Source organism: Ceratotherium simum, chromosome 16, assembly GCF_057802395.1.
Source record: "Ceratotherium simum simum isolate JZ-2026a chromosome 16, ASM5780239v1, whole genome shotgun sequence".
Taxonomy (NCBI): domain Eukaryota; kingdom Metazoa; phylum Chordata; class Mammalia; order Perissodactyla; family Rhinocerotidae; genus Ceratotherium; species Ceratotherium simum.
In genome coordinates, this window is record NC_141915.1 from 6219473 (window position 1) to 6243761 (window position 24289).

General features: G+C 40.7%; 1 protein-coding gene across 3 annotated transcripts in view; it reads right to left on the reverse strand.

Annotated features, from left to right (window-relative positions):
• Positions 1-24289, reverse strand: part of ARHGAP44 (Rho GTPase activating protein 44) — a 182641-nt gene that overhangs the window by 64221 nt on the left and 94131 nt on the right. For 2 of the 3 annotated variants that reach the window (XM_087440408.1, XM_087440409.1), the window contains exons 2-5: positions 18354-18393; positions 17851-17955; positions 6990-7066; positions 649-760 (exon numbers count right to left, since the gene is read on the reverse strand). In XM_087440408.1, coding sequence (XP_087296534.1) covers positions 649-760; positions 6990-7066; positions 17851-17955; positions 18354-18393 — 334 coding nt within the window. Of the gene's footprint in view, positions 1-648; positions 761-6989; positions 7067-17850; positions 17956-18353; positions 18394-24289 lie in introns of those variants that run through there. The other variant, XM_087440410.1, reaches the window with a different exon arrangement.

The following is a 24289-nucleotide window of genomic DNA, read 5'->3' on the forward strand; positions in this document are numbered from 1 at the left end:
TTTCCACGCCCCCCCATATCTGCCATCTTTAGCAGCACCGGCTGGGTTTTATGACCAACTGAAGGCAATGAGAAGGAGGTTCAGGGCAAATAAAGTCCCCCAACCAGTTCTCTTCTTACTTGATAACATTTCACTTCGTTGAAGCTAGCAAAATTGTCGCACAGACACCAAGCTTTCTTTTTAAGGAAATAGTTTTATTTAGTGTCCTTTATAGCCCAAAGAGAATGGACTTACATAAACTGCAAGAGGCCTTACAGAGTCTCTTATACACGGGTCCCCAGTCCTGCATGGGGGGGGGAGGCGGCTGTTCATTTCACTGAAGACGAGATGAGTGGAGGGCAGGGGTGGCAATAGCTGTCGAGACTCTGGTGAGGAAGGAGGTAATGCTGCCAGCTTTGCACCTTTACCCACTGGAATTTCAAGAGAGAAGAGTGTGGTGGGAGAATGGGGTGGTGAACAGCTGAAAAGGCTGCCATATTGGGGAATCTTGACCATGCGGTTGGGTAGTAATAATCCCCGATGAAAAACAGTGTCACAGAGCAGGGTGAGGTATAGAAACAATAATGAGGCTGGAAGTAGACGGACTAAAGGGCCCATGGTGCTGTCCTTCCCTGCTCAAGTAGGCCTAGCCTCATTCCCGCTTCTTACCTCAGCCAGTAAAAACAGGGGCTCAATCACATCTCTCTCCACTTGCAATTCAAAATGAATCAGCTCCTGAGCCAGCTTGTCCTCTGTCTCTCCACAGAGTTTGAGCATCTTCCTGCAACAGAAGGGGAAGAAAACACACTGAATACCCTAGAAAGCAAGATGTCACCTGTGTCATGCTGTCATCACCTCTGGCTGAGTGAACTTTCATGAGACAGTGTTAATAAATTGGTGGATTTCCATGGTGTCCCACTGACCAACTTGCTCCATCCGCTTTCATTTCTGAAATTGTCAGTTTTTTAAATCATGCTGAGTACCTACTGTGTGCTTGTGGTAAAAAGGGACACGTAGGGAAACATGACAGAGATGGGGAGAGAACAGACAGACTCAAGCATGCTCAATCCACAGGCCCAAAAAGAGCCAGTGCTTCTATCTCCCCTGAGAGCACTGGAGAAACCAGCTAAAATCGATGCATGAACAAACTAACATCTTCAAACACATACCAAAACTCAACTTTATAATAGGCTCTAATAGAAAGAAAACTCTTTCTCTTAAGCTATGAAAACATTTAATACAGAATGAGTAGACAACTATCCGTTGGAAAATCGAAGTGGAAAAATCATTCCAAAAGTTGACTAACAATGAGCAAATAAAAGACCTGAAGGAGTAGAAAGTTACGTCATATTCCTAGACAAGAGATTATAGTATTTCAAAGACGTTAATTTTCCCTGAATGGTACACAAGCAGTTCTCCCTTGCATGGTACTGTTAACTGAAACTCCCGTAAAAAGTGTTTACAAATCAATAAAAGTATGAGAAGAGGTAATTGTTATTCTAAAGTTAGTATGTACTTTTCTTGTCCATATTTTTACCCTTTTACCACATATGTATGTGTTCATGCACAATATATAATACTGCTCCTTCACCCAGTTAAAAAAGTTTACATCAATGGTTTCACACTGAACTTCTATTATTTGCTTTTTAAATTCATCATTATCTCTGGGGCTTATCCATCTTGACACATGCAGAATTAGATCACTTTGCAGTACAGAATTCCATTCTATGAATATACCATCATTTATTAAGCCTTCCCATAACTAACAATTTTTAGCTATTACATGCAGTGCTGCAGTGCATATGCTGTGAGTCTCTTTCTGCATGCGTGAGAATTCTTCTGTGCAAAGGAAAGAAGATATGCATACCCTTAACCTTACTAGATATTGCCAAATTCATCTCCAAAGTGACAGTACTGACTTGACTCTCAAACGAAAGTTCCCATTGCTCTACACTCTTGCCAACTCGTGTTACTGGTAAGGCATTTAATTTCTGCTGAACTGGTGGATTCAAAATATTATCTGATTCTGGTTTTAATTTGCATTCCTTGACTACTGGTAAGACTGAGTATCTTTTCATGTTTTGGGCCATTCAGGATCCCTCTTCCATGAAGTGTCTATTCATAGTCTTTGCCTATTTCTGTATCGGGATCTATTTATTTGAATTTATTTGTAGGAGTTCTTTATTTACTTATAGATATGTGTGGATGTAGAACAGACTCCAATTCTTCTTCATGTGTGCTGCAAATGCCAACTCCCAGGCTGTGGGTTTATCTTTGTACCTTTTTAATGATGTCTTTTATCTGATTCTTCTCGTACTAACTCCATATTTCTACTGCTACTCCCTACTTTTTAAAATTTTTAGCATTTGCTACTGACTCTCAACTACAGAAAATGAGAATTTAGCTATATTTACATTTCCCCTTCCTCCACGTATTTGTATCAGTAAATGTTTAGTGTTGACACTACTTTTTGACTCCATATGCTGTTCGGAGTTAAGCTGGGTAGTGTATTATGATAACTGGTCTTCCCTGCACACTTAGTTGTTCTCTCTGGAGTTCATAACTGCCTTGTTTTGGTTTGCTTGTTTAGTTTTCCACGTACCTGACTGAACCCAAAATCCTCTGCCACTTTTCTAATTTGTCTCTTAAGATATTGCACCACACTTGTTGTGAACGAACTTCATCTTCTTGAATTAGCCTCTCCCAGACCTCTGTTAATCTAGATGGAGTTTTCCTTCCATCTCTCGGCACAGCTGTCCTCCTGCAATCTTCCTTCACCATTTCCTGGGATTCTCTCTCTCTCTGTCCTGAGTTGGACATCCTGTTTCCTATATCCTTTTTTCTATATTCCTATTCCTTTCTTTCTTGGTCACTCCTCCAAAATGGAGCACTCCAGGCTTTAGCTTTCCGAGAAAGAGTGTGAGGGGAGTCAATTTTTGAGACCTTGAATGTCACGACATTCTCCTCTTCCTTCACGTTGATTGATAGTGAGGCAGGATATTGAATCCTATGCTTCACATTCCTTCAGAATTTTGAAGGCATTGTTCAAGAGTCTTCTAGCTTCCATTATCGCTTTTGGCAAGTCTGGAAGCATTCAGATTTCTGACCCTTTGTATGTGACAATTTTTTCCTCTAGAAGGTTGTAGAATCTTTCATCACTAGTACTCACTGGTGGTGACCTCCAGCATAGGTTTAATTTTTTCTATTGTATTAGGAGCTCAATGGGCCCTTTCAATATAGAAACTCATGTCCTTCAGTTCTGGAAAACTATTTTGGATTTTTTTTTATTATGATTAGGATTATGATTTCTTACTCTCCTTTTCTCAGAATTCCTGTTATTTAGGCCTAAGACTTCCTGGATTGGTCCTCTGCTTTTCTAACTTTTCTATTTTCTATGTCATTGTCTTTTTGCTCTCTTTCCTGGGTGATTTCTTCAACTTTATCTTCCAAACCTTCTACTGAGAATGTCCTATGCTTCTTTTGTATGAGCTCACTTTTGATTTCTGAATATTTCTTTCCTATAAATATTTTTTAATTAGTATCTTATTCTTTTGTTTAATGGATGCATTATTTTCTCTTACCACTTGAAAATATAAGTGAAAGTTTTCCTGAAATCTTCCCCTCCCCCACGCACTACCTATTTCTTCCCGATTGTTTTGGCATCTAGGTTTCAGGTTAGAGACTTTCCTCCAATGTCTGGTGACCTTTGGTGCCTGTCCGTCTTCAAGGGTGAAGACTATAAAGCTCAGAGTATGTGAGTGAAGCTCGTTAGCTATGAGCTGGTCTGCAGGATGATCTAGCTGGGCCACTCACTGGAGCACTGCCGCTCCAGTGTCCTGGTATCTTTAGTTCATTCCTGTTGGGCTGGTCAGATTCCCCAAAGAAGGCTCTTCTAATTTGCTTGCCTAGAGGGTAAAGGCCTGGGAGCCACATGAGTGGGGAGGGGGAGCTGAAGAGTCTCAGCATTGGTATGCATGAGATCATTTAATTCCCTGTAATAAGCAGGACATTTACATTCCACTGTGCCCAGTGTCCCCAGTCTACGGATGCTCTGTTTTACCCCCTCCAGAGAATAAAGGTCCAGACTTCTACTATGCTTGGAGGCAAGGGATAAGAGTCTCCCAGAGGTGTGGGTAACGGCTGGGTTTGAGTGATCTAAATGGCACCTGACTAGCTTTCAACCTATACTCTTCACGTTAATCACCACCCCACCCCCAAAGACCCACTATTCCAGACATCCCTGGTGCTGCCAATTCCTGAGCCTTGTCAGCATTTCATGGTGTAAATGTGTGGGCTCTCTGCATATCCCCCTTCTAGCTGGAGAGTCAGCTCTCTGGGACTTGCTAAGTCAGTTCCCAGTCAATCATATGCTTTACAGTACAAAAAATGTTGCTGCTCTTGTCTTCTCTCCTGTGTTTCCTGTCTTTATGGGTTTACGTCTTCTAAGAGAAGAAAATCTCTTTATTGTAGTGGATTTGGGAAGGGAAAAAAATTAGACATGTGTGTACAGTCTGTCATCTTTACCTGGGTGTCCTCCATCCCTTTAATTTCAACCTTGCTGTGTCATCACGTTTTAGGCGTGTCTCTCAGAAAGAGCACACAACGGGATTTCACCTTTATCCACCTGAGATTCTCTATATTATAAATGGTTGAATTTATTCCACTTACATCTCTTACAATTACAGATAGATGTGCATCAATTGCTATTACCTTTTATTTTTTGTCTTGTTTTCTGTTTACTATGCTTTTCTTTCCTGTTTTCTCTTTTAGTCCCTTCTATGGGTTTTTCTATTTTATTTACTTCCCTTTCCATCCTTTTACTGGTTTTGAAGTAATAAATTCTATTTCTATCCTTTCTGTGGTTATTCATACTTTTCCAACATGCACACTTCATTTTAAATTTAAATGTAGTATCTTTATCCTCCTTTCAAACAAGATAAGAGCTTGAAATACCAATTTTTTTTCCAATGCTTCATGTTACTATTTTCTAGTATTTTAGTTTCACTTTGCTTTAACGCCCCCCAAATTAATCACTGTCACATTGTTATTTTTTAATTCAATGTTTATTTATATTTCTTTACACTGAAGGGTAGCAGAATTTGCCACCCCAAAATATACCACTTTGGCATAAGGATTATTATTTTGAGCTGAAGGCAACCGAGAAGAAGATACAAAAAGAGCTCTCTGCCCTGCCCCCTATTTTCCTAAAAGAAGGATATAAATTTGTAAAGGTGTCCCCCGTCCCTTCTTTACCAGGAAGGATAGGAGTTAATTACCAGAGACGACTCTAGACCCTTATCAGCCCAGAAAAGGCACCAGAGAAACCTACATTACAAACCTTACTAATTAGTCTTTATCTTCCATTAGTGCTCTCATATATTTGCCTTCCCACAATGTCACCCTAGAAAATCAAATTTCTTTTCCTTTGTCTTGTCACTTCTCTAAAAATTACTGTTCTTTTGTTAAAAATGTTATAGAAGCCCAAGTTTTAGCTACCCCTTGGAGTTACTCATCACTGAGTTCTCCCATGTATAGGCAATGCACATGTTAATACAATGTGCATGCTTTTCTCCTGTTAATCTGTCTTTTGTCATTTTAATTTGCAGTGCCCCATTAAGGAATCTAAGAAAGGTGGAGGGAAAAATAATTTTTTTCACCCCCTACACCACATTTACCAAATTTTATGCTGTCTTGCTACTTGCATTGCATTCCCTTCTTCTGGACATAATCTATTTCGCATAAGCTTAACTAGTTCTTTCAGTGAGAAAGTGTTCTTGAGTTCAGTGAGTTCTTCAGTGTTCAGTGAGAACACACGAGCAGTAACTTCTCTAAATCTTTGCCCAAAAATATATTTATTTTCCCCTTATTCCTGAATAATGATTTAGTTCATTGTAAAATCTAGGTTTCCTATATTTTTTCTCAATACTTGAAGATATTCCTCCATTATTTCCTGACATTTATTTCAGCTAATGAATAGTCTGTTTTCAGTCTAATTGCTCTTCGTATGTAATTATCTTTTTCTCTGGTTGACTTTAAATTTCTCTCTTTTTCGTTAATAATCTGTAGTTTTTACTGCAATGTGCCCAGGGATGGATTTCTTTTTGTTGATCTCAGTCAGGATTTTTTGTGCTGCTTAAATCTAAAGACTTACGTTTTTCTTCAAATCTAGAGAAGAAAAATTCAACCATAACTTGCTCTTCTCTCTCTGTTCTTCTTCGCGAACTTCTACTAGACCTAACATTGCACCTCTCCATTCTATCACCCACGACTCTCCATCTAACAGTGCTACATCCTTCTCTCTTGTACTTCTTTCTGTTCATTCTAGGTGGCGACTCCAGATGTGTTTTCAAGTTCACCAGTTCTCTATTTGTGTGCAATTTCCAGTTTATCTCAATTAAGTTTTTAAATTATCATAAGTATAATTTGAATTTTAAAAAGCTCTATCTGGTTTTTCTTTGATTCTGCCTATTTTTTTTTTCATATTGTTTGATTCTTTTGTCAAGGATTTTTTGACTTCATTAAATTTTTAAATTCCATCTTAAACATAATTACTTTACAGTTTCTTTCATATTGTCCTATTATTTTTAGTTCTTCGGGTACTGATTCTCCTACTGATTGTGCCTGCTGAGTCTCTCCCATGATGATTCTATTTTTAGTTTGTTTTTCTTGTGAGCTCAAAATCAGCAAGGGCTGTTCTTCTGAGAAGCCTATAAGTTCTGACATCTGACATTGAGAGGTTTTATATTTGCTTCTGCTGGAGCCCTAGGGATTTCAATTGTCCTTCAACAGTTTTATGTTAATTTCTCCACTTGGGAGTTGCCTCGCTGCAAAGACAGTAGGACTTCAGGCCTGGGGTTCTGATTTCTCACTGGCAGCCTCCTCTTCTTCTCCACCCAGCCCCCAGCCAGACTGCAAGCGGCCTCAGTGGCCCCCTGAGGAGCCCCAGTCCCCTTTTCATGGGCGGGGACTTACCTAGATTTGGCACAAACCCATGCATGGTATCAGCTTACCCAAGAAGTGTGTCATCTCCCAGGATAGCTGACCCTTCCATCAAACACTGAGCCAGTGTTGTCAAAGGCAATTTTTTCTGAAAACGAAAACAATGTTGTCATGAAAACTACTTCAACTGTCACCCAGCTACTCTCAAATAGCAAAAAGTCAAATACTTGTGTAGATACTATACTAGCTAAGAAACAAACTGACTTTAAAATATGTTTAAAACCTAAAAATTCATGGGATACAATGATGGGTTAGAATAAGAGATGTCAAAATTCAGAAAATTAAAACGGAATTAAATTTGCCAGTTTGGAAAATAATCCTAAGGTTTTCATGCTGTACTTTAAAATAAAGTGGGATGGCAGCAAGGAAAAAAGAGAAAATTTCAAAATTATGTTAACAAAGATTTGAGCAATGCTTTAATTTCCAAAAATCTCCTGAGAAAGGTATTAGCCCCATTTTATGAACAAGGCAGCTTATGGTCAGGAAAGAAAGAGAAAAGTGTTCACATACAGTTACAATGCAAACAAACTAAGCATCAAAATAAAGGCATACTCCAAAAAAGATATAAAATGGCCAAAAAACACATGAAAAGATGCTTAACATCATTAGTCATTAGGGAAATCCAAATCAAAGCCACAATGATACCACTTCACATCCACTAGGATGGCTACATAATATTAATATATTTTTTAAAACTACACGCAGAGAAAATAAGTATTGGTGAGCTTGTAGAAAAATTGGAAGCTCATGTTTTGCTGGTGGAAATGTAAAATGGTGCAGCACTGTGAAAAAGTTTGGCAGTAGTTCAGTATATAAAATCACCATATGGCCCAGCAATTCTACTCTTGGGAATATACTCAAAATAACTGAAAAGAGGTGGTCAAACAAAAACATGTGCATGAATGTGAAAAGCAGCACTATTCACAACAGCCAAAAGGTGGAACAGCGCAAATGTCCACCAGCAGATGAGTGGATAAACAAAGTGTGGTATATCCATACAATGGAATATTATGCAGCCATAAGAACAGATGAGGTCCTGATACATGATACAACACGGATAAATCTTGAAAACATTATGCTAAGTGAAATAAGCCAGGGTATATACTGTATGATTTTATTTATATGAAATGTCCAGGATAAACAAATCCATAGAGACAGAAAGTAAATTAGTGGTTGCCAAGGGCCAGGAGGAGGGGGAATGGGGAGTGATTACTTAATGAGTATGGGGTTTCCTTTTGGGGTGATGAAAATGTTCTGGAACTAGATAGTGGTGGTATTTGCACAATATTGTTACTATACCAAATGTCTCTGAATTGTACACTTTAAAATAGTTAAAATGGTAAGTTTTATGTTATATGGGAAAGAAGGGAGGGAGGGAAGAAGGGAAGGAAAGAAAAAGGGAGGGAGGGAGGAAGGCAGGAAGGCAGGAGCATGCTACTACAGGAGTGTCGCATGACCCACTTTCCCTCCTTACCAAGTATCGACAAGCCTCTCCTCACTGAGCCTACACCATCCAGCACACCCTGAAAACAAGGTAAGAACTGCTAGCACATCCTCAGGTCTTCTGGTCCACACTGCCACACAGATAGTTCTTCAAATGGAGAGAGACAGAACTACACCCGGCCCACAGCCTCTTGTGTTAGTACGTAGAGAGCTTCAGCTGTAATTCACTTACTAATCCAGTACTTGTGGACTGCCTACACAGGCACTATACCAGTGGTGAAGAAGACTAGACACTCTCACGGAACTTATAGTCTAGCGCAGGGAGACAAATAATAAGCATGGAAACTATGAAGGCGATCACTTCAAATAGTTGGAAGTGCTACAGACAACAGAAAGCAGGATAATGGGTAGAGTGCGCAGCAGTGGGGTCTGGAGCTGTGATGAGGAAAGACCTCTCAGAGGGGTGACATTTAAGGTGCAACCTGAAGGAAGAAAAAGAGTCAGCCCTGCCCCAAGAAGATTTGGGAAAGAACATTCCAGGCAGAGAGAACTGAAAGTGCAAAGGCCCTGAGGTGGGAACCAACACGGCCAGTTCACGGTCCCCAAGAAGGGCAACATGGCTGGAGCCCAGTGAGTGACAGAGAGAGTGGTGGGAGAAGACGGCAGAGGCGAGAGAGGGTAGGGCTTTGTCAGCCAGAGGCAGGCACTGGGGTTTCATTCTAAGGGCACCTGGGGACCATTGGAGGGCTTAAGAAGAGCATGATCAGATTAAAATAACTCAATCCTGAGACAGAAGTGATGACTTGAGAGAGGGATCACATTGGAGACATATTTTTAGGGCTCCATCCATTAGAACTTAGGAATCTAGTTTGAACATTCTCCCAGAAGACCTGTGTGCCCTCAGGTATCTCCAGGGAAGACTATGGGAGGTAGGTCAACCCCCAAGAGTGATATGTTCATGTGGTTCCCAGGATAAGTCCAGTTGGAGAGAGCCCAAGACACCTGGTGGATAAAGCCTTCAACACGTCTATAATACATCCCCCTCCCTGCCCTTAGACATGTCCACTCCACAGACATCAGATGCCTTTCACTCAAGGGATAAACTCATTACCCTATCATTTCAAATAAAATGGGACATTCTTCTTGGTAAAAATGAGACCACGAAACTCAGTATTAATACATCCAAATTTAAACACCACTTTCTTGTTGTCCTACAAAGCTATTACGTACAAGTTTCCAGAGACTTAATTAAAAGCACAGGAAACAGTATCTAGGAGAGTACCTCCTCCCACCTCACCTTTTAAAAAAAGTTATTTAAAGCACATTTTAGGAAAATGTCTGAAGTGGTTAAAAAAGATAAGAAAAAAAAAAGAGTTGAGCAGGTACAATATTTCTGTATACTCACAAAGAGAGCGTGGCATACGGTATCAGTTCTCAATCAGGGGTGATTTTGTCCCCCCGGGGACATTTGGAAGTGTCTGGAGACAGTTTTATTGTCACAATGTGGGGAACACTACTGGTATCTAGTGGGTAGAGGCCAGGGATGCTGCTAACATCCTACAATGCACAGGACAGTCCCTCGAAATAATGAACTTCCCAGCCCAAAACATCATGAGTGCCAAGGTTGAGAAACCTGGCTTAAGGAAAGGTCTTCAATCTGCAAATTCCTAAAATATCCCAACAAGGAACCAGTGAAGATGGCCTGCCCCACATGTCAGATAGTACAATCTCAGGATTGGTCAGCTCACATACAAAAAAAGCCATCGTGGTTTGTGCTGAGCATCAAGCGCCATGACCCACCTTTGGGGCAGGAAGGCAGCTTCTCTGTGTCCTTCTTCAAAATTCGACAAGGAAACACGTAAGAGAGGATCTTGCCTCTAACAGACTAAAGGGAAGTTCTAATAGCCTGGGAGTTGACACCCTCTGGAGAACTATATCCACTGGTAGGTGAGTGGAGCTTTTCCAAATATGGAAAGAGATTATTCCAATTAGTCCTGTCAGTGAGTCAAGCAGAAAACTGTCCGTGGGTGACTAAAGGAATGGAGGTAAAGATCCACAGAACAAGAACAGCCACTGAGGACTACGAGTCTGATCAGAGTCTGGAAGGGAGGACGGCAAGGGGACAGCCAAGTGTCTGTTCTCCAAAATTCACTCTGGAAAAACCAGTTTGAAGTGATATGACTAGAGGGGCCCTCCTCCTGAGCCAGGGGGACAACATTATTTTCCAGTCATTTCTAGTCACTCAACACTCTCACTAATGATTCTGAGATGCTCTTAGGTGGCAGAGGGTAGCATTAAGTGACAAAGCACCACAAAATTCAAAAGTTATTCCTGTTTCAATTGCCTTTTAATTCTCAAAATTTTAACATGGAAAATAACCTGTCTCTATCATATCTATCTATCTATCTATCTATCTATCTATCTATCTATCTATCTATCTACAGCAAACGGATTAATTAATTCTGAGTAGGAAATATACGCATATGGTACAAAACTCAAAAGGTGCTAGACGGTTTACAGCAAAAAGTCTCCTTCCCATTCTTAACTCTCAGCCACACAGCTCCTCTCAACAGAGACAATGACGGTGACCAGTTTTTTGTGTATCTTCCATAAATATTCTAAGCAGATCCAATTACGTGTGTGTGTGTGTCTATTTTTAGTGGACACGTTTTTCCCACAAATGTTAGCACTATACACCCTACTCGATGTCTTCCCTTTCCTTTTCACGTAGGGAGAGATCTTTCATGCCAGCTCCTATTGTGACATATAGACCTGCCTCATTCTTTTTTTTTTGTAAATGGCTACATAGATCAATGAATGAAGATGACAAAGTTTATCTAAACAAGTTCCCTAATGATGGCATAACCGTCACAAGCCAGGGCCTGTGCCTGTGGCACAAGTGACTCTCACGAGGAAGACTTCCCTTGAGGAGAGAGGTGAGGAGAACGCGTGCTTGGATTCCAAGGGCGGGAATGGGGGGTTAACTGAGTAAAACCTCAGTGGAAATTCATGATGAGTTTTCATTTGTCTTGATGCTTTAAGAATCAGGAAATCAGAAGGAAGCCAACAAGTGAAAAGGGGAAGGAAAAAATGGGCTAAGGTGGTACACCTTCATGTCAAAACGGGGGTGGGGGCAATCCGTAAGAAAAGGCAGTAGAAAGTAAGAAGCTGATGGACTGTAACTCACAACAGACTACACACTATTTCTATTTCTAAAGACATTCTCTGAGACAAAGGAAAATGGAGGGCTCCGTACATGCGGGGCACTACGTCGATCTCATTTAACCTAACACCTTGCCTGTAACCGAGGTGTCATTTGCTCTCTGCCCCACATTCTGCTCATCTCCACTTCAGGTATAAGAATATTGAGTCTTAGAAGGATGAAACTGCCCCCAGATCTGGAAAAGCTGCTGAAGTTTGTTCCCTCAGCTGACAAGGATCTAAGCTGAGAGTCACCTAATACTCAGGTGAATATTAGTGCCCAGGTAAAAAGACCTTACTTAGCAAGCCTCACCCAGGAGGCCAGCGATTTTCCTGGTCAAAAAGAAGCTATTAAAATAAACTTTTCCCTGATTCTAGAGTACTGACAGAACCTCAAGAATTAAGGGTAGGGAAGTCAGAACGTTCTAGGATTTGAAGTTGCCAATCTGACTGGTCTATTGACTGTTCTCTCTAAAATGACATTAGGCATAAGCAACACAGTTTGTAGGATAGACGACTGAGACAAAAAGTCTATTCTAACATTCATTGTATTCCCCAGACACACACACTCCACATCCTCCATTTGTGAAAACTGCTGTCTACTATTATCTAATTCCAAGCCCAACCAATTCTTCTGTGGCTCATCTTTACCCCCACAAAAGACAAGGTTCAGACTTGTTGCTCAGGGCTCAGTAGTTCTCAATGGTCATTTTGGCCTAAGAGTGGGGCCATAATAACAGTAGCAGGTTATCTTTCTTTAATATTTACTTACGTTAAGCATTGTGCTAAGCATTTACATGCATTACCTCACTAAACTCTCAAACAATCCTATCGGGTAGAAATTCATTATTGTCATTACTATTTTCCAAATGAAGAAACCAAAGCATCTAGAGGTAATTGACTTGCCCAAGGTCAGGTATAATCAGGAAGCAGGACAGCTGTACTTCAACCCCAGATAATCAGATTCCAGAGCTTAAACTCAGAACTATCATGCTAAATTGCTTCTGTACAGAACAGGGAGGATTTAAACAGGCTCGCTGATATGTTAGGCAGCTCCCATGCCCAAAATACTTATGGATCATCCATTCACGACAAAAATTTATTTTTAGCATTGCTTACCATGTGGCAGGCCCTGTTCTAGGCATTAAGAATACAGTCAATGGAAAGACAAGATCCTTGATCCCATGGAGCTCGCATATCAGTGATGAGGATCAGACACATGAGCAAATGAATGATCACAATGATTTCAGATAATAACATGTGCTATGAAGAAAATAAAATAGGGCAATGTGATTGGGGGAGGGAGGGAGCAAACACGTTAGGTGGTAGGAAAGCCACACTGAGAAGGCGACACTTGAGTTGAGAATCGAAAAAGAAGAAGTTGCTGGCCTAAAATGCTGGTTAAGAATATTCCATACGGAGGGTAGAGCAAGTGCAAAGACCCCAAGATAGATAGGAGCTAGGCATGTTCAATAACAGGTCAGTGCAGTTGGATAATGATGACTGAGGGGAGGAGACTGAGAGCTGAGCTCAGAGATGCAGGCAGAAGACAGATCATTAGGGTCCAGGGGCCAAGGTAAGGAGCTTGGATTTTATTCTACAATGGGAATACTTTGGTGGGATTTAATGAGACTGGCATCATCTGATTTCCATTTTAAACACTCAGCGTGTTGTAGAGAATGGATTACGAAGGGGGTGGGGGTCAGAGTGGAGAGCAGAAGACCCGCTAGGAACCACTGTGTTCAGGCAGGAGATGATAGCTGCATGGACTAGGGTGGGTTCTGTGGAAGCAAATGGAAATTCTCTGAAGGAAGAGCCAGCAGGACCTATGGAAAGACTGGATGTGGGGTGTATGGAAAGGGAAGAATAAAGGATGATGTCTGGGAGTTAGATTTAGCAAGTGGGTGGATTTACAGAACCATTCTCGACTTCTTTGCTTTCTTTGCTAGATCCTCCTCTTGTTAGAGCTTAAAATACTGCAGTTCCTGGGGTTCTTGATTGAAGGGTCATTTGTCTTCCCACTTTGTATTTTCTCCCTACGTGATCTCATCAACCCCCTTGGATTCAAGTGTCACTCAAGCCAGGGACCTTGAAACCCCACCCCCTTCCTCATACCCCACATCCATTCCAGTGCCAAGTCCTGGATACTCTACTTCCACTACCTACCACATCTTCCCATTTCTCTGCCTTCACTGTCCCCATTGTACCTTATTTAGACTGCTCCCATATTTATCTGACTGTCCCTTACTTCCCCCATAGCCGCTGCCCCATTAACCCATTCTTCACACAATCACCAATAACTGATCACCCATATGATCACCAGTCTAATTATCCTGCTCCTGATTAGAACACTGGCTTCCCACAGCTCTTAGGGAACAAGTCCAAATCCTTACCACGGCCTGCAAGGTGAGATCAGGCCCCTGCAGCCCCGTCTCACGCCCCTCTCCTCATCATCCTCTATTTTCTAGCCACTCTGGCCACCTTCATGATCCTCACAAACACCAAACTCCTTCCTCTGTCTGGGAACTCTGCACGTCGCCTCTTGTCCTAGAAGCACTCGTACCAGTTTTGGTGCTGCCACCTTTTGCTTGTCCTTAAAGGCCACTTCCTCGTGGAAACCTTCACCATTTAATCCCTAGTAAGCCACTCCTCTTAGCACGAAGACATTATCTGAGTAACTAATAAACTCTGTGTGTGATGCCTGCTCCCCTCTAGACTGAGAGCTTCCAGAGGACAGGGATCCTGCTGACTGTACTCAGCACTTGGCATATACATTGCCTCACATGGCAGACTTGGTACTTGCTGAGCATTTGTTGAGTAAAGTAGAGAGACACTTTCATATGCTAACAGTGCATTTGTTGAAATGACTTCCCTATGAGAAAGAAATGCAAGGATGGTAAAAAAATCAAACATTTTCATTATACTGAGAAGTTTTAAAAACCTATGAAATAACCAGCTTTTAGCCTGGACTAAAGAAGGTAAAACGGAAACTTAACTCATATCCTTTCTATTCTCCAACCCACATAAGGAATACAGTTTAACTCAGGACCCACCAAATAATACTGCTCTGGTCCCTGAGATAGTGGCAACAAAACCCCACTTTTCTGCCCACCTCCATGTGACTGCCAGCCCCAGCTGTCGGGGCCAAACCTTTAAAGGTGTATGATAAAAGGTTTAGTGCTGGAAACTGTAATTAAACTGCTAAAGAGCTAACGAACCTGTTAAAAGAGAAGTGACGAAAAGCAACAACTTACATGTGCCCCAATACAATGCAGAACCCTGCCTAGAGACCCAGTCCTGATGCGAGGGCCCACACACTCACTTCAGCTGGCCTCACTCCCTCTGCGAGTTCATCTCCTGATCCCCTCTTAACACCCAACTTTCCAAGCTGGTTGTTCACTGGTTTCCCCACCCTCTCTTCTATTTTTTTTTTTTTTTTAGTTTCCCTCTTTTTATCTCTTTTTCTTTTCACCCATTCCTTAGATCTTGACACATCTCCTTACCTAATAATCACAAAGAACCGGGCATCTATTTCACTATTAAAGGCAATTAATAAGTGTCGTGTTTCTTATTAAATCTCTCAATGGGCTACTTTAGAAAAAATTGAAAAAAATGTATTTGAATCTTGGCCTTGGAAATTTTTTTCCTGCAGGTCTGTGATTGTTAAGTATTCAAGTAGCTCTTCGACCTTCTTTTCAGCCAAATCATTTATTCAGCCATATGAGGATAAGGAAAGACTGATCAGCCCAAGAAATCATTGACAAAATCAGGCACTTGAATCTGCGACGCGAGATCACTGATCTGTGCGTGCTCAAGCACCTACACAGTCCAACACAGACTGCGTCCAGGTCAACTAAACAGGTGCCCAGTTTACACGTGAATCACTGCAGGGGTGTGGCTGCAGCCCTCAGGGACCACCAACAGCTGCTGCAGGTCTTCCCTGCTAACAGAAGCCAGATTGTGTGTGTCCCACTAGGCGAAGCATGGCCAGTCATGGCAAACCCACTTCTCTCCAACACATATTCACCTCACAGCCTCCCTTGCAGCTAGGAAAACAGGAAAGAAATTCTTCTGGGCAAGGCTTTTTTTTTTCTCTCTAATCAAAACAAAAAGAGTATGCAAAGATAGTTCATCCTCTCACCACCCTCACATTGCCTGCCTTTTATGTGGTTATGTAAAGACGTGATGCCTGGAGCTGCAGCAGCCAGATTACGACTATAAGGGGAAGCTTGAGCACTGCAGAAATTCTGACCCAAAGCTGATGAATATACCGTGGGAATGGCTACTTCAGACATCTTAAGTGAAATAGTAAGTACCTTTTTGCTAAAGTCACTATTAAATCAGTATATTAACTATGTCTTTTACTTTCTGTATTCTGAAGGACTGCCCCTCCCAGGGTTAGCCAACACCTGGGGATACTAAGCAACTCAGCCATGAGTGTGCCTTCCAAATGCAAACCAACCAATCCAGAGCCCACAGCCCCATGATCTCCTTTGTGGGAGCTCTCACACTCCAGGCCACCATCCACCTTCCCTAATCACCAGGTATCAGACAACTAGGGGCATCCTCTGTGCCCCAGAACCTGCTGAAGTTATTCAAATCAGCCCATCCTAAGCCTGCTTACCCTGCCTCATCCATTCCTTCCTGTAGAAACAAAATAAAGGCTCTTGCCCACATCTTCCCCCCTCTGCCTCCTGACTGACCCTGGTGCTGCTCCCCAGTGTAGCCCTGCATGGCCTGCCCCCTCCTTTGAGGAACTGTGGGTAACAAACTATCTTTCAATGCCAATCATCTGTTAATCTGTTTGCCTTGCCATGTCTCAAATTTTCTATTAATTCACTGTATTTTAGAACACTCAGGGAGCAAAATGCCTCCAACTGATATAATCTGCATGACTCTCAATCCAATTAAAATCCTACAAACCTAGGTAAATTTATCTTTTCCCAGAAAAATAATGCTAGTAGTAATCAACCTACCCACACTAAAGCCAGTTTCAAGCCTCTGGTGAGAACATTCAGATGATACTCTTGATTCCAAAATACACTGTACTGTAGACCAGTTATTCTTAAAACAGTGCTTCTCGGTACAAAAGAAAGGAGGTGGGTCATAGGCAGGCCTGGCTGCAGGCCCCCCCCTCGGAACAGCTCCTGGAGTCCCACATTAGACGTTTATTTGATTAAAGGGTTTCGTGTGTAAAGCAATTTTGCAAACTCTCCCTTTAGACTGTTCAGGTTCCCCTTGCTGAAATTCCTGAAATACACAGAATTATTTCCATAGACATTTTCCAAAGCTGTGAACATTTTATTTCTACCACACATAAGTGATTCCTGCTGGGAATATTAAGGAAGAAGAAACCAGAGCCGGGGAGAGAGAATGGAATGACTGACGAAGCGAGCAGAGTAGGTTCCTGTCCTGCAGCATGAGATGGGGTGAGGTATCAGGGCACATCCCACGGCAGTCAATAGAAATGAAGCCAGCATAAGCTGGGAGGGCTCAGGGAGACCACACGGAAGCAGAAGCCAACACTCCAGGTCAGAGAAACCAGACAGACACCAAACAGGTCGATTATAAACTCAAGGAGGGAAAAAAACCTAGATTGCATCTCCCCTCTAATAAAGCGAAGTGAAAAGTCTAAGAATATCTTTTCATCTTCAGTGGAGTTGAGGGGGGTGCGGGTCAAGAGGGAAGTAAGCTGCCACGATTATTTACCCCAAAGACTGTTCAACGGAATTACGTTATGCAACGGTTGTCATTACTAATGTAGGTTCCATACAAAGACATTGAGGACCTTTATTTAGCAGACTACTGTTTCGTTAGAGTGAAAACAATTTTCACAGGGGCCTTTATAGGTCACTTATAACCTCCAAAACCACAGTATAATTTTTTTCCATGAAATCTTAAGATACTATTGACGCAAATGGGATCTATGAGTGAGATTTGAAGCAGGTAAGAGAAAGGGTCAAGCTTCCTAAAGGTGGGATCTCAAGCAGCCCCTGCAATCGTCCCGGTCACCCTGATCTGGGAGGACAAGGAGAGGGAGGCACCTTTCCTCAGACGGGGTTAAAGGGCAGGAAGAGGTGGAAGGGGCCACACTACAGAAACACACCACAGGTCAGATGGATTTCTCAGACATAGAAATGGCTGTATAAATAGCCACACGGCCCAGGAGTGGGACCCCTGTCGTTAGGAGGTACGTTTTAAGCTGCCCAGGGCGAGGAGGGCACTTACGGAGCGCTTGTCAGCCTCTGCTCCTTGCTGGCCCTGCAGACACGCAGTGAGCTTCTTGTGCGTGCTGTGGGAAACCTGCTTCACCAGCTCCAGGCGCTTCTCCACCTGCAGACAGAGCAGCAGGTCGTGTCACTGCGTGAGGGCAACATCAGGAGTGGGGTCATCAGTCTGGACAATCGTGGGAAAAAGTCTGAGCCATGTTTCTGCAGAGACAAGTACTGCCAGGGAGAAACAGCCAGCGCTGGAGAGCTGCAGCGGGGCGATCGCAGACTCTAGGACTCTCCGCTGACAGGGCAGTGAAATGACTTGAAATGTCTCCTGAAAAATCTTACCTGAACCGGTATTCAAAATGCCAGGTACTATCGTAAAGGATAAAAAGCCATGTCTCTAAATAGATTGCATGAGGAGTAGTCTGAGCAGTTTAAACAGCATTGGGCATGGCTTAGTTTTAAAAGGGGAGACAGCTTGGGCATCTACGAGCTAAGGGCCAGCAACAATCTTACCTGAAGAAGGTCTTCACTCAGAACTTCAGTCTTTTCTGCCCTAAAGAGAAAATTGAGAAACAATCAGTAAGAAAACTAGGAACTTAGCTTCACACTTGTTCCTCATTCTCTTCACTCATGGAGAGATTAGAAAAACAGAGACATTAGTAGCAGAAATTTCTAACAGGAGATGATACAAACAATACTGGAATTTACCAGGAACCTTAAGTTACTGCACTCCAGCAAAAACATGGCAAACGAGATACTCTGAAGGGTCCCCTGCTGCAGACGGGCACTGGATGAAGGACAGCAAACCCACTTTGTTTGTTTCCAGACATTTTCTTTTTTAATTAACAGAATTAAGCAGGTTCCCACACCCATACTTCTTGGCCTCCCCCCAAACAAATAAGCAAAGGTCACAGAAATCTGAGTAGGGATCAATAAACAGCAAACAAAGAGACAGCACTGAGTCCCGGTGACAAACGCAAATGCCACCACTGAGATCTGCACCCAAGTGTCAGCCCCGCCAGAAAGCGGGGGGTTTGAACCCGAGATTAACATGTCGAGGGTAAGAACTTGGATGCTGGCTAAAGTGGTCCCAACCTGTGAGCAACCCTGCCTCACATCTGGGAGAAGGCAGATCTTCTTTGGAGCAAAGCAATTCATTGCCTGTGGATTCTCAGAGATAAGGTTCAGTCAGAGATTTCTCTCACACTGGTGTTTTTTTTTTCTCTCTCTCTCTCCTTTCTTTTTCACTCTCACACATACAACCTGCAAATTCACATGAAAACAAATCACCAAGATTAAGAGTACAGAGAAAGAAGAAACAACATGTATAGAGCCTGAAGAACTTCACAGATTGGAATTATCAAAGACTGCAACATATGCACGAAATATTTAAAAACAAATGATACATTAAAAAATCAGAGGACATTAAAAAATGAGAGGACTTCTGCTTCTGGGAAGATGGAGTGAATGTGTTTTACCTATTCCTCTAAGTACAAACAAAATCTCAGGAACTTACATATAAAATGAACATAAGAAAATTCTGAAAGGTAGAGAGAAGGCAGAATGGCTAAGCACCCACAGATCCAAGGAATAGCATGACAGGGAATTTTTGCTTCAAATATTACAGACCTGGAGCTTAAGAAGCTGGTGACCTGAAATACCAATGGATGCAGACAAAACAAGGCCAACAAAGCCTGGTCTCTGTGGCCAAAGGACCAGGAAAGGTGCAGCTTGGAAAGACAGAAAATCTGTAGATGATAACTGCTCACTCCAGCCAAACACCACAGAAAAAACTGTTGTCCTACCCCACTCACACCAGCAAAGGCTGAGTAGACAGCCTACACTTCCACCCTTGCCAGGCTGTACACTCAACCTACCCCCCTCCCCTCAACCAGTGCAGCAGTGTCAGAAAAGGATGAGCATGGAGCTAGGACATTATCACTACTGGGCAGTGACAATGGAAACCACATGGGTAGCCTGGACATCCAAACTCACCTGGTGGTGCCAAAGAATCCCGCCCCCTGCCCACAGGGGTGGTGTCACAGGAGGCCCAGTGGAGAGACAAACCCACAGGACTTTCACCAACACCCAGTGGTAACAAGGCCACCCTCTTCCACGTTATCCATGGAAGCCAAGTGAGGAGCAATAACAAGGCACTCCTACCCCTCCCACCCAGGGAGGTGTCAGTGAAGGCCTAATGGAGAGCCAGAATTTCCACTCCCATCCAGCAGTGACAAAGCAGAATTCTCCCTTCCCCTGCTGAAGTGGTATCAGAGAAACCCAGCTTAAAGAGAAAGTTTAAATAAAACCCAGAGTCTCATAATATAATACTCACAATATCTGGGTTTTAATAAAAAAATTACTCATCATACCAAGAACCAGAAAAATCTCAAATTGAATAAAAAGACAATCAATAGGTGCCAATACCAGGTTGACAGAGATGTTAGAATTATCCAACAGTCTTTAAAGCGTTCACTATAAAAATGCTTCAATGAGCAATTATGAACATGCTTGAAACAAATGAAAAAATAGAAAGTCTCAGAAGAGAAATAGAAGATAGAAAGAAGAACCAAACAAAAATTTTAGAGCTAAAAAACGCAATAATGTAAGTTAAAAAAATCTCAGTGGATGGGTCAACTGCAGAATGGAGGGGGCAGAGGAAAGAATCAATGAACTGGAAGAAAGCACAATAGAAATTTTCCAATCTGAACAACAGCCCAAGTAGACCAAACAAACAAATAAACAAAAACAAACCCTCAGGGACCTGTGGGACTATAACAAAAGATTAAATATTTACGTCATTAGAGTCTCAGAAAGAGGAAAAAAAGCAGGCAGGGCTGAAAAAATGCTCAAAGAAATAATGGCTGAAAAGTTTCCAAATTTGGCAAAAGACATAAATACACATATCAAAGAAGCTGAGCAAATCCCAAACAGGATAAAGGCAAAGAAATCCTCACCAATCCTCACAGTCAAACTTCTGAAAACTAAAAACAAAAAAGTCTTGAAAGCAGCAATAGAGAAATGATACCTTACTAATAGGAGGAAACAATTAGAATTACAGCAGATATCTTATGAGAAACCATGGAGGACAGAAGGAAGTGGCATACCATTTTTAAACCACTGAAAGAAAAGAAATGCCAACCTAGAATCCTATATCAAGTGAAAATATTCTTCAGGAATGAAGGAGAAATAACAACACTCACAGATAAAGGAAAATTAAAATTTGTCATCAGCAGGCTTGCTTTAAAGAACTGCTAAAGGAAGTTCTAGACATAAAAAAAAATGGTAAAAGAAAGAACCTTGAAATATCAGAAAGAAAGAACATGGTGAGCAAAAATGGTAAACACAAGTCTTTCTTTCTCCTCTTGAGTTTTCTAAATTGTTTGATGGTTGAAGCAAAATTTATAATAATGTCTGATGTGGTTCTAAATGTATGTAGAGGAAATACTTAATATAATTATATTATAATTGGGACATAAAGGGAAGTAAAGTTTATAGATTTCACTCAAACTAGTAAAATAATAACATAGTAGATTGTGATAAACTATGTACATATAATGTAATACCTAGAGTCACCATTAAAAAAGCTACACAAAGAGATACACTCAAAAACACTACAGACAAATCAAAACGTAGACTAACCTACAGAAAAAAAAAGAACACAAAGCAAAAAAAAACAGAAAGAAGAAACATAAAACAAAAAATAAAATGGCAGACTTAGATGTCAACATATCCATAATTACATGAAATGTAAACAGTCTAAATATATTAATTAAAATACAGAGATTGGCAGAGTGGATTAAAAGCATGCTGTCTATAAGAATCTCACTTCAACTATAATAATATAAGTAGTTTGAAAGTAAAAGGATAGGAAAAGACATCATGTAAACATTAATCAAAAGAAAGCAGGAGTGGTTGTATTAATATCAGATAAGTAGACTTCAGAACAAAGAAAGTGATCAGAGACAGAGAGGAGTATAATATAACAATAAAGGGGTCAATCCACCAAGAAGGTATGGCGATCTTAAATGTATATGAACTAAACAACAAAGCTGCAAAATACGTGAAGCAAAGCTGACAAAACTGGAAAGAGAAACAGACAAATCCACAATCACAGTTGGAGACTTCAACATCCCCTCTCTTAATGATTGACAGACCAGCTAGATTAAAATATATATATATCAGCAAGGATATATAAGAACACAACAATTGCATTAACCAATAGAATTTAACAGTTTATAGAACACTCCAACCAACATCAGCAGAAGACACATTCTTTTCCAGTGCTTACGGAACACATACCAAGATAGACAACATCTGGGGCCATAAAACAAATCCCAACCAATCTGAAAGAACTGAAATCATTTAGAGTGTATTCTCTTATCACAGTAGGATCAAAACAGAAATCAATAACAGAGAGAAGAAAATAACCAAACACTTGAACACTAAACAAAACACTTCTAAATAAACCACAAAACAAAGAGAAAGTCTCAAAGGAAATTAAAAAAATACTAAACTGAATAAAAGTAAAAATGCAACATATCAAAATATTTAACACGGCCAAAAGTGTTAATGCGCTGGGAGGAAAATTTACAGCTCTACATCTATATATTAGAAAAGAGAAACATTCTCAAATGAAAAAGCTAAGCTCCCACTGCAACAACCTACAAAAGGAAGACCAAAAATAAGTCCAAAGCAAGCAGAAGGAAGGAAATCATAAAGGGCAGAAATGAATAAATTTAAAACAAAAAAAATAGTTGAGAAAAATCAATAAAATGAAGAGCTGGTTCTTTGAAAAGATAAGTACAATCAAAAAAACCTCTAGCATGATTGAAAAGAAAGAAGAAGAGAAGATATAAATTATCAATAATGGGAATAAAGGGGCTAGCCCGGTGGTGCAGTGGTTAAGTGCGTGTGCTCCACGGCGGTGGCCCAGGGTTCGCAGGTTCAGATCCCAGGTGCACACCAATGCATCGCTTGCTAAGCCGTGCTGTGGTGGCGTCCCATATAAAGTAGAGGAGGATGGGCACGGATGTTAGCCCAGGGCCAATCTTCCTCAAGAAAAAAGGGGAGGATTAGCATCAGATGTTAGCTCAGGGCTAGTCCTCCTCACAAAAAAAAATAATAATAATAATAATGGGAATAAAACAGAAAATATCACTACAAAATCCTATAGATTTCAAAAAGATGTCTTTGAACAACTATATATACGTAAATTTGACAACTGACATGAAATGGACTCATTATTCAAAAAGCACAAACTACCTAATACACATACAAAATATAAATACATCACAAAAACACATTATTCCCAATATAAGGCAAATAATGTGAATAGTCCTATAACTATTAAGAAATTGAACATGTACTACTAAAAGTCTCAAAAAAGATCTCGAGACCCAGAAAGCTTTACAAGAGATTTCTACTAAATATTTAAAGAAGAATTAACACCAATTCTACATAATCTCTTCCAGAATACAGAAGAGAACACTTTCCAATTCATTTTACGAAGCTAGTACTCCTTTGATACCAAAACCAGACAAAGAACAGTAAAAAAAAAAAAGAGAGAGAGAGAGATAACCATAGACCAATCTTCCTTGTGAATATAGATGCAAAAGTCCTTAAGAAAATATTACCAAATGTAATTCAACAATATATAAAAAGAATTAATTACCATGACCAAGCTAGATTTATTCCAGGGATACTATTCCAGGGATCTGAAAATCAATCAATATAATCCATCATACTAACGGACTAAAGAAGAAAAACCACGTGATCATATCAATCGACATAGAAAAAGCAATTGACAACATTCAACACCTATTCTTGGTAAAAACTCTGAGAAAACTAGTAATAGAAGGGAACTTCCTCAACTTGATAAGAAACGTCTGCAAAAAAATAAACCTACAGTTAACATTATTCTTAATGATGAAAGACTAAATGCCTTCCCCACTAAGACCAAGATCAAAGCAAGTATGTCTGCACTTGACACTCATTCAACATGGTGCTAGAAGTTTGAGTTAGTGCAATAGGCAAGAAAAGGCAACAAAAAGCATATAGAGGTGAAATGACAAATAAAAATGTCCCTATTTGCAGATGATATGATTGTCTATGTAAAAACTGCCAAGGAATCTACCAAAAACATTCCTAAAACTAATAAATGAGTTCAGCAAGGTTGCATGACATGAGGTAAACATACAAAAAGAACTTTATTTCTATACACTAGTAATGATCATATGAATATAGAAATTGAAAATAAAATACCACAGACAATTGCTTTAAAAGGTAAAATACTTAGATATAAATCTATCAAAATATGCACAGAATGTGTATCCTGAAAACTACAAAATACTTATGAAAAAATAAAAGATCTAAAATGGAGAGACATACTGTATCTGTGGATTAGAAAACTCAACATAATAAAGATGTCAATACTCACAAAATTGGTC